Genomic DNA, 15,166 nt, shown 5'->3' on the forward strand with positions numbered 1-15,166 from the left:
AAGGGAAATTAAGTATGATATGATATGATCTCATCCTGGGGGTGAGCTCTCATCCTACTTTTTAGAGATGAAGTTTAACAATTAAGGTTCCGCCCTTATTTTAAGAAACCATTGGTCAAGTTCAGCCAAATTTGACATAGGATTTGATATCTCAAGAGATAGTAAGGAGTGACTTGAGTAAAGGAGACAGAGATCCAAATTACTGCATTTAATGAGAGAAAGCAGTTTTAACAGTCCCTTAATTTCAAGAGACACCAGCCTGCTGTCTAGCCAGTAAATGTGCACTTGCTAGCCAGTGAGCAAACGTAGCTTTGAAAGCAGCTACAGAACCTGGTGGTACCCTGCTCTGCCACAGAAGAGGGGACATGGAAGACCTCTGGACATACTCAGGCAGAGGGAAAGAGATTAGGGAGTAAGGACACAAATTTACAGGAAACACGGCCTCATTAATTCTGGTGTTTGCAAAAGAGTTTTATACATATAAAATCTATTTTTATTACTACTTCTAAGAAACAAATTAAAATGATAAACATCCATCAAATATTCATGAAATGAAAGAAAGATATTGTCTTTGTAAAATAACTTTCTGTCAGTCCTCCACACAGGACCTTCAGCACCAGTGCCTTTTCCTCCCCTCAAACAAATGCACTCTCATTTAGACTGTAACTGAGACATTACTCTTTTTACAAATGAGAAATGCTCATCTGCTATGAGCAGTCCACTGCTCTCAGATGTTTTTCTCGAGGCAAAACAATCATGTCTGGTAACACTTGATCTGCACTAAGCCCAGAAGGCAAGAGAGGTTTTGTGATGGTATCGTTTGTCTCCTGATCGCATTGTGGCAATGAGCTGGGTAACCAGGAATACAGCATGGATCTTCCTTGTAAAGAAAGTTTGTTTAATAAAGATACCTACACGACAGTACAGTTTCAATATAACCATGTCCTCCTTGTGCTCCAGTCCCTACCACCTTCTACTTTAACAGTCACTGTGGTAGCGACAGCCATCAACTCTAACGGCTCAACTAAATCAATTCACAGAGCTAGCTACAGTCTCGAGGGGCGCCCATTCTTTTGATGATAAATTCTGCAAAACTAATCACACAACCTGAAGGGACAATTGAGTGGAAACGATGGAGAGTAACTGCAGACGGAAGCAACGTGAAAGTGCAAATAAAAGTACCAAAATATTAACAAGTTCCAGGTAAGAATAACTACTACTGAAATGAGAAACAGATTTCCTTAAGTGCTCAGAACCACCACCACCCCAACCAGAGCGAGGCCACCGCTGAGTGCTGTGTCAAATCTCCCCCAGAAATTAATGCAAATAATATTGCAAAAGATCCTTATTGCATACTCAGTGCTGCTACTCCAGTTTCTGGAAAAGGTGAAGGCGTTTACTTCTGTTTCTTATTCATAAATATCAAGTAAAGTTTTTGCAGTGATAGAAACACTTTTTTTACACGTGGTCTTCCTCTCCCAGCATATGGTCAGTTTTAATTTCTGCTAATAAATCTTTTTCATCATCGAGACTAGGGTTTACAATTGATCTAGGGCAACCAGAAACAAGGAATGCAAAACACTAGTGCTATGTATGTCTGCTTTCAACAATTGTGGTTCCCAGCCAGTCTTGCTTAACTAATACCTGGAAAGCTTTTACTGGTATTTGTTAAAATGACAATGATGCTGCACTAAACTTTTTGCTTCTGAAATACACACCCCCTCCATCAATATAGACTGCTGTTCTCACTGAGCTCAGAATATTGCAACACAACCAAAGACCAGGTTTTTGATATAGCAGTCTGTCAGTTAATAATTACTATTCTCATACAAATCCAAATAATTCTAATTTTCTGTTTGTTCTGTTTCACTCTTTCCTTATGGTTTTTCTTTGAGGATAGTTTCTAGAAAAAATGTTAATAGCATTTACTATGCACCCCTTCATTAGTTAGTATCATAATGATGAAAAGACTCCATTTTAAAAGGATCCATTTTTGAGAGACAGAATCCATTTATGGATATTTTATTTTAAAGAAAACAGAACTGTAGAATGAAACATCAACATACAATAAATTATTAAATCTGTACTTACTGACAAAGCCAGGACCAAAATTGGGAGGATTAGGTCTAGAAATCTGAGGTGTCAAACTTCCGTCCTAGAAATTTCAGTAAAACATACAGACAAGGATATTAAATCATGATTCAATTAAAAAACCAAAAACTAGTTCTCATTAGTCAACACTTTTGTTTAAACCCTGTATCAAATTGTATTACCTGTGTAATTGCCTGCTGCATATGATTTTGGCCTTCACTGGTCTGAGCCCCTGGCACTGGCTGACCCATAAAGGGAAACCTATTGATATACAAACAGAAAGCAAAATTATGACTTTTAAGACTGGTGGGTATTTTAGGGGAGAGACAACCTTTTGTATTGCACCGAACTTACACAAAACATCCAAGTATTTTATAGACGTTTGCTTGAATTTCTGTACCAAACTTTTTCAACGTCTGGAGAATATTAATTTTCATCTGATTCTACACCACTTTGCCCTCAGTTGAAACTACTGCATTTTACACTTTTCAGAGAGATGAAGTAAACATGATGTACTGTGCTAAAACAGTGAAGACACACACACAGAGAAAAACCTGTATTTGTATTTTAATTGATTATAAAAAAAAAAAAAAAAAAAAAAGATTTAATGGATTTAGGTATCATGGTCACCAGCACAGTCAACTAGAGTTGTGTAAATGTACACCTCTGGTAAGCTACCTATTATCACATAACACTGAAGTATGTGTTAGGAAGGAGAAAACACACTGTTTTAAGGGCCACATAAAAAGAAAAGGTTCAGATCCTTTCCGGCCCATAGACTCCCCACCTGTGGTAAAGGCAGTCATGGTGAAGTCTGCACAGTTCATAGCTCCTTTTGTCCTCAGAACGGATTTAAAGGGAGGACAAAACTTCTATTACTTGGGCTAAATCTTAATTATACTTAGCATTCAACGATATGCTGTAACATGAAGTTTAACCATTACACGGCCATCAACAGTTTTCAAACACAATGCATGGGAGATGTGTCATTACATAATTACAAAGCAGGAAAACAAGAAAAGCATCAACAGTGAAGCCATGTTGACCAATGACAATACAACTGGAACACAAGTCTGATGCGTTTTAATACTTTTTATAGTTTCTACTGCCAGACTGGTTTTATTCTTGGAAGATAATCTTGTATTAGCATGGACTACGAACTACATGACAAAAAGATCTTTTTCCACTTTTAATTTTTTTCATTTCCTGTGCACAGTTCCCCCTAGCTCTATCATTTCCTTTTACGTTTTGTAGCCCTAAAGAATGGTAGCAAGTGTTGCCTACCTGTTCATAACCATTGGTGGCATCCCCATGTTACTCTGTGCCATGACTTTATTGATCCCCTTAAGAGCTACCATTTTTGCTTTCATTATGGGATCAGTAATTGCATCAAAGTCTATAAAAGAAAAACAGTAGAAGTGAATTACATAGCTGAACATTACAAGTTATTACCTGGAACTGACTCGTTTAGATCTAGTTCATGCATAAATCATTAGTAAAACAACATAATTGCATTACTATTTCGCATTACTTGTCCTCTCCACTTTTGAAATTCACGGTTAATATGTAGTTTCATATATCCCCTAAGGAAAGTTACTCCAGCAGCAATTGTCCTTGTTTTCAGCCACAACATACAAAGAAAAGCAGGTCAGTCTGAGAAGGGCTCTAGACCAAATTTGGCCTATGACCCAACAGATAAATAAATTCTATTTATAGGTTTAAGAATCAGGAAGAAGAATTGTTTCTGTGAGTTCAGTCGGCAAAACTGACACACCACCACTAACATACTAAGAAAACAGTTTAGTCGCTCTGTAATTACCAGTAGCACTACAGGCAGAAAGGCACACACCCCATACAGCATCTGAAAAGACCGTAAGTATGGTGAGCTCCGCCTTTTTGCTGTCTCTCCCATTAGGTGCCTCACACAGAGCAGGATAAATGGGAGTACAGAACAGTTGAGGTTGGAAGGGACCTCTGGAGGTCATCTTAGCCACCTGGGATGGCTACAGCATGTTCTAGCCACTACAAATACGGACCTGTGACTTAGGGGGTAGGTTGAATTTGTCTTTTGAACAAACAGCCTTGATGGCCAGTGGAGTTACAACTAACACATTTCTCAAAATTTCGTATTTCATTAATAACAACTAAATGATAGTGATGGTCTCGATCTGAATGCTCAAACTGCTACATTATATTAAACAGGAAATGACAGTTTATCTTAAACGCTTTTAGTATGTGCAGAATTATTTGTGATGTTTCTGGGCCTTGCCTAGATTGTGAGTTAGTAATACAGGTTTCGAAGATCCCTTTCCTTGAGACACACTAAACACTACAGAAAAAATGTAATAAAACCACCATAAACAGAAAATTGATAAATCAAATATCAGAAGGTCAGCTATTGCACTCGATCACTTAATTTTGTTTACAAAGGGTGCATTTACTCCGTATCATGTATGAGAACCTAAAGTATAAAGAGAATATACGACAGAGCTGATGTCAGAAAAAAAATAGCAGTAATGCAGTTACCCTGATCCTGGTAATGTTACAACAGGAGCCTTGCCACGGAGTTCAGAATTCCACCTACATGCCCAATTTCCATACTCCCATTATACCTACTAGGCAGGTTGTTTTTTGTTATGCCACCTTCAAGCTCTGCCTATCTACCTGCTTCTTTCAGGGCTACGGATTATTTAACTACTTATTGTTGTATTTTTAAAAAAAATGTATAAAACCACCATAAACAGAAAATTGATAAATATCAGAAGGTCAGCTATTGCACTCGATCACTTAATTTTGTTTACAAAGGGTGCATTTACTCCGTATCATGTATGAGAACCTAAAGTATAAAGAGAATATACGACAGAGCTGATGTCAGAAAAAAAATAGCAGTAATGCAGTTACCCTGATCCTGGTAATGTTACAACAGGAGCCTTGCCACGGAGTTCAGAATTCCACCTACATGCCCAATTTCCATACTCCCATTATACCTACTAGGCAGGTTGTTTTTTGTTATGCCACCTTCAAGCTCTGCCTATCTACCTGCTTCTTTCAGGGCTACGGATTATTTAACTACTTATTGTTGTATTTTTAAAAAACTAAACAGAACACAGACACACAGATCACCCACATACCAATATTCGGGAAAAATGGCTCCGAACGCTGGCGAATCATGGCTTGCATCTGTCGCTGCTGCTGCTGCTCCTGTCTTTCCTGATCCAAAAGGTCCTGCAGAAGAAGCGGCTGTTCCTCTAGCAGAAGTGGTCTCTCTCGATTTTGTTGTTGAGCTAATGGTTGAGGGAGCATTATCTGTTGAGGACCAGATATGCCACTAGGACCAGGACGGTTTGTTACAGCCACAGTTTGATTAGATGTCTGTCCCGTCCCAAAGTTATGATTAGATGATTGGCCCTGAATAAATCCTGGATTTGGTGACCCTTGAGAAAAATTATGGTTCATTCGTGGAACCATGGTCAAATTTGAATTTAAAGTGTTTTCCAAGATCTGTCCACCAGGTGTCATTAGTGTTTGTGGTATACCTGATGCATGGTTCATTTGTGTTGTTGGCAAAGATTGAGATGGAGATCCTAGAGTCCTTGCTTCAGCATTATCTGAGCTTTCATTAGCTAGCAAACTTGAGAGGACTGGTGTGGACCCAGAAATACTGCAGGAACTTACTGCTCCTTGAACAGGCAGTGGAGCAGATCCCTGAGCATCTGGACTAGGCACAGTTGTTTCTTGACTAGGAACAGCAATAGTTTTGTCAGGGAATTCTGGGTTAGCAGGCTGCGCAGGAGCCTTTTCTCCATCCTTTAACTCCACTTCAGCAGCCTGTTGAGTACTCGTGGATTCAGCATTTCCATCACTTTTTTCATTTTCATTCTTCTTTTCCTCCTGAGTGTTTGGGGAAAGTACTTCTGTTTTAATTTCATTTTCTGTAGCAGATTTCTTCTGTGGAGACTGGGTCTCAGGAGGGGAAACAGTTCTATCACCTTGTTCTTTCTGTTTTGGTTCTTCTGTCTTGCCCTGGATATCTAGTTTGTCATCAATGGGGACATTAAGATCTAGTTCTTCATTAAACATTCCTTTCTTATCCCCCACATCAAGGTCTGGGTCTGTGTATGCAATTATATCAAATTCCCCGGACCTTAGAAGATCATCAAGGTGAGGATCATTGGTTTCCAAATTATCTAAAGTGTCCAGTTCATCTCCTTTGCCATCCTCTGTGTCTAGATTCAAATTTTCCAGATCCTCATCATCTAAATCCTTGACTTCAACCCCGTCAAGGTCTTTCACGTCCAAATCTTTTACAGCAGGATCATCAGGATCAAGCTTTTCTTCTAGACCATCACTTGGCTGGCTGGGAATCTGTAAATTTGCAGATTCATCACTTGGTGCAGATGTAGGCAAAGATGGTCCTGGGAATGCATCAGCAACTGGTGGATGACTTAGAGTACGTATTACAAGTGCAGGTGGGTTGTCAGGATTGATTTGATCCTGCTGGGATTGTGACATATGCTCCAAACTTGTAGACATCTGCAACTGGTTAGGTATACCTTGAGAATTATGTCTCAGTGGTTCTGCCTGTCTTGGGCCCGGAAACTCCTGCCTGGGTATAAACCCTGCATGTCGTTGATGTTGTGCTGCTGCATCCATAACATTTGCAGCAGAAGGGTTAAAAGGCAGCCTTGGCCTCCCATCAGGAGCTCTGTGTCGTAACTCAATAAACGCCTGACCCAATATATTGTGCTGCTGAACTGGAATTCCCTGTGGAGGAAAATGTTGAGAGATCCCAGATGTATTATTTATTTGCGGATTGTTCACTGGCCGAGGCATATCAATAGACAGAGATCTTCTCAGCTGTGGTGGAACTCCAGGGCGTTGCATTGGCTGCTGAGGACCAAGAAAACGTTCTTGACCTGATGGTGGACCATGGCCACCTCCTGGAAACCCGTATCTAAAATAGAGTATGAAAGACTAAATAATCTTTTTTCTCAGGACTGCCTAGCCTGGTATATTTGACTAAATATCTACTCACCAAAGTGCTTTACATGATGCATTCATTAAGATATTTAAATAAATATTTTGACTAATTATGCTTACATTTAAATGAGTTTTATGACTACAATAAAATAATTGCTTTAATTATGTTTAATAAACAACCTGTTTTCAATTCCACTAATAATAATGGATAGAAAACTCTTGACAGTAAGAATTATCTTAGTAAATAAGCTACATGTTAATGCAACTCAGTGTAAAAAATAAAATGGTGTGGATTTAGAAATTACTGAAATAAATTCAAAATACTGAAAATAATAATTCCTGAGACGACAATGTATGTCAATACTGGTATGCATTTTACATCATAGCATTCACTGTAAAAATGGCACAGACAGAAGTTGACGTTTGGTTACATATTCATTGTAAATGAAAACAAAAATATTACATTTATTCATTATTAAGACATCAAAGCTAAAGTCAGACCTTTCACTTTTTTTTAAAAAAAGAAATGCCCCCAAACCATGGGCAACAAGATCTTTCAGGTCACATAACTTTCACAAGTATTGCAGTTTCTCCGGTTTTATTTCTGATTAATTCCCAATAGAAGACAGTGTAAAACAGTGTTAGTGTAAAATACACATTCTAATGTTTCAGACGCTTACAGGAAAACTCACTGTACATACTGACTTCGGGAAGATTACCAGCTACTGTAGACAACACAGATGATTCTTCATCCAAAAAAAACCCTTTATCTAACAATTTCTGTAAACGTAGAACTACCCCTGTAATAGTCTCGTTTTAAGAGATCAAAGAGCTTACCTAAGACCATGAGGTCTCATCCCCATGGCATTCATATCGCCTGGAAACTGGGGTCTATTGAACTGCCCATCAGCAGGAAATGGTCCACGTTGGTCTTTTGGGTATACGGTGAACCTTGGCCCACCTGGAGGGACAACAGAGGACCTAATATTCCCAGGATATGGAGGAGGAGGGCGGTTAAAAATTTGATTTAAGTTGTCTTGCTGCCAATGCTGAAGAGGAGTTGCATGGGTAGGAGCTGCTGCATCCTGCAAGGCTTTTTCCTGACGAACCGCATTCTTCTTCTGCTGCTGTTGCTGTAGAATAATTTCACGTAATTTCTGGCGCTGTTTAAAAAAAAAAAAAATATCATCGTGCTTACACTGCAATTGCCATATTTTGAAGTGTTCCACTCCACTAGGTTAAGCCTTTTGGAGGAAAGAAATTCTTCAATGGCTATAGCAAAATATTATAAACTACCATAATCACCTCAGAAATCAGAAGAGGGACCAAATGATGCAAGATGCTGGTAACGCAACTTAATCTCCAGACCTCGTTAAAGTGTATAGTGTGAACCCATTTTACCAATTAACATATAAGTAACTCTCTTTTCCTATTCCAATAATGCAGGCCCTTTTACCACATGAAAAAGTGCATTCTGAGGGAGAAAGGTGACTAGAGGTCCACTGGAGAAAATTCAGCAAGAGGTTTACACCAAAGCTGCAGAATTTACTCTGATTCTGTATGATAAATACTACCAATTTTTCCACTAAATCCATTTCCCATCGCTCCTTCCAAACAAAAGACTGAGCAGCTTTCCACAAGTTGAACGTAATTCTGTCTCAGCAAGAGCTGTTTGCCAAACTTTCATTGACAAAAACCTGGAGTGAACGTGCCTCAAGAAGAGCAGTGACCAATGGTAGGATTCACCCCAACATGTCAGCCAACTGAAAAGTTAGAGGTCTAGTCTGAGACCTTTGCCTGTACTCCCTTTTTCAGTCAGTGAACAAGTCACTGACAATCAGCTCTACATCTCATCTATTATAGGACAGAATTAATTGTCCTTTCAAGGTGTTTTTTTTCCTCACACTGTAGATAAAAGAGCTATTACAGACCAATCATGTACATCTTCAGTGGCTTCAAAGATGGCCTTTGCTTCCTTTTTGGATCTTGTCCAAACTCCTTAAAAATTACTGATTTTTCTACATTCTATATATTGTGGTTCTATCCAGGAGGACCAAATTAACATACTAAATGAATGAAGATAATCCTATGTTATATAGCTATGTTTAAAGGCAAGAAACTTCAAATATTAACAAGAATGGGGGAAATTCTTCTACTTATGAAATTTTAATACCATCAGTATTAAACATTATTCTCACCTGTCTTAACTTCTCAGTATCTGCTTGAGACATATTCATGGTATTCTGTGTATCTGTTACTCCTGTAGTGGGTGCTGGGCCAGGAACTTGTGAAACTTTGGGAAATTGTTGTCCTTGAGAACTCATTGGAGAATTTCCAGATGCATTGAAGTTTCCCTCAGATCCAGGCTGTGGCTGTTCAGCAGCATCATGGGCCAGTTGACCAGTTCCAAAAGATTCTGTCTGAGGTCTTGGAGTCATCGGTGGTTGATCATACGGGTCACGTGCTGGAGCAGCTGGACCATGGCTAAATGAATCCGTTATTGCAGGTCCTGCAGGTCTGGGAGTTTGAGAACATGGATCTGATGGCCTGACAAAAGTGCCCTGCAACCTGTTCTGTGGCGTCTGCAGGAAAGGATCTCTATTTGGTATTAGTCCTGGTCTTGTTATTGCAGGTCTGTTAAAACTCTCTGGAATCCCTGGCCTTGGAGTTGCCGGTTGCTGAGAATAAGGATCATTGAGAACTGGCCTTGGCGTTCCAGGAGGTTGGGCGTATGGATCAGAATGTCTCTGATTTGCTGGGGACTGAGCAAATAAATCTGCTGGCTGAGCAGGTCTTGGTGTTGGTGGTTGCTGCATATACGAATCAACTGTAGTGGGCCGAGGAGTTCCTGGAGGTTGAGCATAAGGATCAGCAACTGGCCGAGGAGTACCCGGAGGCTGGGAGTAAGGGTCCTGAGAAGCTGGCCTTGAAATGGGTCCAGATTGAGGGAAAGAATCACTCTGTTGTCGCACTATCCGGGGTGGATGGGCAAAAGTCTCCTTTATTGCAGGATGGGGAGTAAGGGGAGGCTGGCTGTATGGATCATTAGGCTGATTATGCGAAAAGTTATCCACTGGCCTTGGTGTCAAAGCGGGCCTTTCATATGGATCAACAGCAACGCGCCTTGGTGTAGTTGGCATTGATGCATACGGATCTTGTGGGGACTGAGGTGGGCGCATAGGAGTTTTAAAAGGTCCAGGGCTACCATCAACAGGAGTAGGAGTAGGAGTCAATGGTGGCCGTGCATATGCATCAGCAGAAGTTACTCTCTGTCTCTGAAATGTATCAGTTCTAGGAGCCGGCTTAGTAAACGGATCACTGCTTCCAGCTGTTAAAGGAACCTTCCCTGACTGTTCCATAACTATGGGCGATCTTGGGACCCCCAATGGTTTGGAGAACTGCTCTGATGCCATGACAGGCCTGGGTGTGTCTGGTGGCTTTGCATAGGGATCACTGCTACCTGGAGATGAAGAACATGAATCCCTGACTGGTGAAGGCCTGCTTCCTGATGGTTCAGTTACCTGAATGGGCCTAGATATGGATGACTGTGGTGCGCAGGTATCTAATGGTGCAATGGAACTTCTTCTAACAAAGTTTTGGTTAATGGGTGCTGGTCTAGGTGTCCCCACCATTTTAGCATATGGATCCATTGGAGAAGGAGGTCTTGTGTTTGTGGAACCTGGAGAAAACATCTGTTGTGATGATGTCTGAGGAGTCTGAGACTGAGACAGTGAATCATGTACTGGGATTCGGGTTGGAGTAGGGGGTGGGGCTTGTGGTTTTAGGAACACATCATCCGAGGATGCTGACGTAGGTGCAGCAGGTAGCTGCTGCTTTGTAAATAGATCCTTATGGAACGTCTGTTGTGCAGGAGACATACTTCCATTGCCAGTCTGTGGTGTTAAGGGGCTCTGGATCCCACTGCTAGGCGTGTCTGAGCCAGACTGGTTCAGAAGCTGTTGTGAACCAAACTGCTGCTGCTGCTGTTGCTGCTGCTGTTGCTGCTGCTCATTCTTCACTTGTTCAAGCTTCTGCGTGGCTTCTATTTTGGCTTGCTGCTTACTTTTTTGCCGCATTTGCTGTTTTAAAATTATGAGGAAAAAGGTTACACTTCGAAGTCCAGGGTATACAAAAGCTTTCTGATGACTGAATCTATAATTAAAACTTTAGGACACATCAAGGATAAATTATAAATAATTGTAAATTGCAAATTTTAAATGCAATGGGAGCAGAGGGTCTAGCTATTTGTAAAGTTCAATTACCTTGACATGCACCTTGATTGCCTGGGAAGAAGCATTTCCCAGGTTGCCTAAAGAGCAGCACTGCTTTCCAACCTTATACTCTGAAGACGAAAGGTTAGACAAGATGCAGCACTGATGTGAGGCAAACGGGCTCCAAGAGACAACCAGCCCAATTTGAAGCAGTAGTCCGCAGGACAAGGTTACTGCAACATTGGGTATATAAAAACAAACTACTGCACTAGCCAGCCATACAGAGAAAGAATAACCTATTTCTGTAATAGGTAGGATTTAAGAGTCAAAGTTTTAAAACAAAGTTTTCTAACATTTACAAGCAGCTTCTCTTCTGATAGCATCTATTTTCTTCCTACGCAGAATGGCTGACTTTATACTCTTCCACAAAGAAAGATTAAAAGTGATCTAAAAGCAGATTCCAACAATGCAATAAAAACCTGGAAGAAAAATAACAAAACACCCTAAATGCAACACACCTGTCTGAATTTCCATTCCTGCTCATGTTCCGATTCCCTCTGTTTTAATGGATCTTTAAAGAGGTCGGAGTCGATGCGTGAGCTAGGATCAATGCTATCCTGTTGCTGCTGCCTTTTCATGGAGTCATTTGACATCTGTACTTTATTGATGCGCAAAGCAGCTCTATTATCTCTGGCTTTTTGCTGGGAAAAGATTAAAAAAAAAGCAGTTAGCCTTATTTTCTGCTGCTAAGTGTGAACACTGCATCTGTTATTCCTACAAAATCTATCACCAAGTTGTTTGTACAGCCTGTTTTAATCACATGCATGCTTGTGAAAACTGAATTATGCACTTTTAAAGGAATTCCAAACTGAAAACACTTCATCTCTGTAGAAATTCTGCGTTTAACATACATGGAAAGAACTAAGGAGTTATTAGCAGTAGATGTTTTCTATACATTAGGAGTGTCTGTTCAGGTACTGTGCTGTGCCAAGAAAGCATGAATCCCACCAGTTTACCTTTCAAATCACATATTGGTGTGGTCTGCAATCTGAAGACATGAGCACAGCAGATGATGTTTGGATCAATAAAGGCCACTAATGTGGAGAACTTCAATGACAAGAAAAATACAGTCTACTCCATTAAATAGCCTCTATAGGTCTCAGTCTGTGTTAGGTTAGCAGTATAAACATAGGATATGGGCTTATGGATCAGGAAAAATTGAATGGAAGAACAGCAATTCCTCTTCAATGAGGCATTTTACAGCCATACTGACACTTTAAAGCATCTAATGAAAGTTTCAAGGAGTCTGTTTTACCACCAATCTAGGATGTGATTCCTTTTCTGAAGCAAACCCTCACATCTTCTTTTTCACAATTTTAGTTGCAGTTGTCAAGGAGGGGTTGCCTAGCAGAAAAGGCTTAAATCCTTCCCCTCCAACAATGAAACACTGATATGGATGAGAGCACCAGTGTCACAGCAGCAGAAAAATTAGCGTCATTTTCCCCTATACGTGATGGGATTGTGCATAGTAAGGAAAGTAAAAAGCCTACAGTGAAAATTTACTAACGCTCTTCTGAATTTCATTTCTAAGGTAGCCTTTACTCATCCCCACAGAGTGTAAGTCCCTCAGGAGAGGTACCACAGCAGGTTCTTGCATGCACAATGCCAGGAACGGTAGCAACAGCTGAATGGCAAGAGTACATGGACTGTAACTTCTGTGAGGAAGTAACTACTTCTTGCTATGTAAATGCTCATGTGTGCATGTGTGTGCACTTGCATTCACCCTCCTCCCAAACATGAAGGAAATAATTTTTGCAGCTGCTTTTTGGATATCCATCAGGAGAATAGGACTGCATTTGTTAAGAGCAATGAAAAAGAAAAAAATCAGTAATAGAAATAATTGTAAAGTGATAAATGCCTGGATAAAAATCCACCCATGTAAGTGGATAGTATCTTATAAACACTACACAAAAGGAATCACCAAGATTAAATACAGCATGGACAAGATGACATAGAGGTCCAAAGGTGCTGAAGTTACAGGCCTGAATAAAAAGCAGAATAATAATGATGCCTCAGAGATACAAAGAAGACAATAAAGAATTATTCTTTCAAGTGGAAAGGGGTTCAGAAAGATCAAGAACTCCACTTCCCACATTGAGTTTGGGGTAATGATTTATCCTCTAAAAGTTGACAGAGAGGTAAGGGGATTTTTTAATTTGGACAGTAGGAGATGATGTTGGTACTGTTAAGCTCTGAGTCATCAACATACATGGGAAACAAATTTGCTTACTAATGGGACTATATTAAAAAAGTGCAGGTGGGGGGAGGCTAAGAGACTGAAAACATAACCCTGCGAAATCCACAGAAATCTACAAAGTGAGAACAATCATCCAATTGCTGTTATGAAGAAACAAAGAAAAGATGAGAACCAGGAGAGAATGGAGATATGACAGGAAATTAAAGAAAAGTATGTTTTCTAACAATGGCTGGAGAGGTCAAAAAGAATGAATAATGTAAGTTCTGAGATTTGGATGTGGACAGGCTTCAAAAAGGGGTTTCCAGAAAGTGTAAGGGTCACCCTTTGAATGGCAGAAGTTCTACAGAATGGAATCAATGACCACATAACTCCAGATAGCAACTACAAATACGTGCGTTCACTTGACTCAGATATGAAAAAGGTTAATGCTTTTGGAGAGGAAAATGGAGTCCTTCACACTCCCCACAACATGGAAAATATCAAAAGAGTTTCCACCACAAAGCAACAGAATAGAGTAAGTAGTGAAGGAGAACAGTAAGGCAAGAACACAGAAGTAGAAGAAAATGAAGGAAGTAGGGATGTGAGCACTGATGCCTCTGGAATGGTTAGTTCAACAGGTGAAAGACTTCAGCAACTCTAATGGAGCAAAAAAGAAGCGACTAGTGAGAGGGGAAAATGAAAGAGAGGAAGGCCACACAATGATTTGTTATTATCCTTCTGAAGAAACTGGTGAGATCCTGTGCAGAAAGAGACAGAGCAAATAAGACTTAAAGCATGAATCAAATGTGAAAAAGAGGCAGTGGGAACCACAGATGTTCTCATCTCAGCTGATGTCTTTAGATTGCAAAATACTAATATAGTTTATTCCAAGGCTGAAAAACAAAGAAAACAGGTAGAAGTATTCAGAGTTAGAAGTTCTATTACAAAGGCATTCTTGGAGTAAGTGAACTTTCACTAACCCTAGAACTTAATTTGTTTAAAAAAAAAAAAATGAAAACCTTATAGATGAAATACATGTTTGTTGGAAGTAGGGAATGCAGGTGGTAGTTGTTCTTACCACATATGGAGCCCTCTCCTGTGAGCTTGCTTTCCTCCACAGTTTAGCAATCTGCTTCACTCTTGTAGCCCAGTCTGCAACCAAAAAATGTGTTAATACACAAGGCTTTGACAAGTCTATTTTACATTCCTTCAAATCAAGATGCATAAATTGCTACAAAATATTTAACTTTATTCAGTAAATCACTCACCTGGGAATTCTTCCTTTAGGTTAGGGAAGTTGATATTTGTATAGAGAACAGGTGCTACTGTTGCCATTTCACCCAAAGCTTCTTCTTTTTCCCACTTAAGAGTGCTTCTTTGAGCATTGGACATTGTATCGCCTTCACCTTCCAAAGGTGGAGCAGATGGTGCCCATGAGCTGTTCGGATCACTTACCATTGGATTGAACGCTGGATTCTTATCCCTGACAAATCAGAAAAGGGTTTTGTTTTATAGATAGATTGCTCTCAATACAAAAAAACCAATTAGCAAAGTACTTATTCTATTTGCTATTTCAGTAGTGAACAGGCTGCAAGAATACAGATGTTTTTGTAGTGACTGTCAAGAACTAAGTACTTAAATACTAATA

The 15,166-nt window shown here is 39.9% G+C and overlaps 1 protein-coding gene across 1 annotated transcript in view; it reads right to left on the minus strand.

Annotated features, from left to right (window-relative positions):
* The window catches only part of KMT2C (lysine methyltransferase 2C), a 204,663-nt gene that overhangs the window by 21,475 nt on the left and 168,022 nt on the right, over positions 1 to 15,166 (minus strand). Inside the window, 9 exon segments of the mRNA XM_009287803.2 lie at positions 2,092 to 2,155; positions 2,274 to 2,352; positions 3,376 to 3,487; positions 5,223 to 7,045; positions 7,909 to 8,234; positions 9,270 to 11,150; positions 11,801 to 11,983; positions 14,597 to 14,670; positions 14,787 to 15,001. Coding sequence (XP_009286078.1) covers positions 2,092 to 2,155; positions 2,274 to 2,352; positions 3,376 to 3,487; positions 5,223 to 7,045; positions 7,909 to 8,234; positions 9,270 to 11,150; positions 11,801 to 11,983; positions 14,597 to 14,670; positions 14,787 to 15,001 — 4,757 coding nt within the window.

Source organism: Aptenodytes forsteri, unplaced genomic scaffold, assembly GCF_000699145.1.
Source record: "Aptenodytes forsteri isolate BGI_AS27 unplaced genomic scaffold, ASM69914v1 Scaffold296, whole genome shotgun sequence".
NCBI classification, from domain to species: Eukaryota; Metazoa; Chordata; class Aves; order Sphenisciformes; family Spheniscidae; genus Aptenodytes; species Aptenodytes forsteri.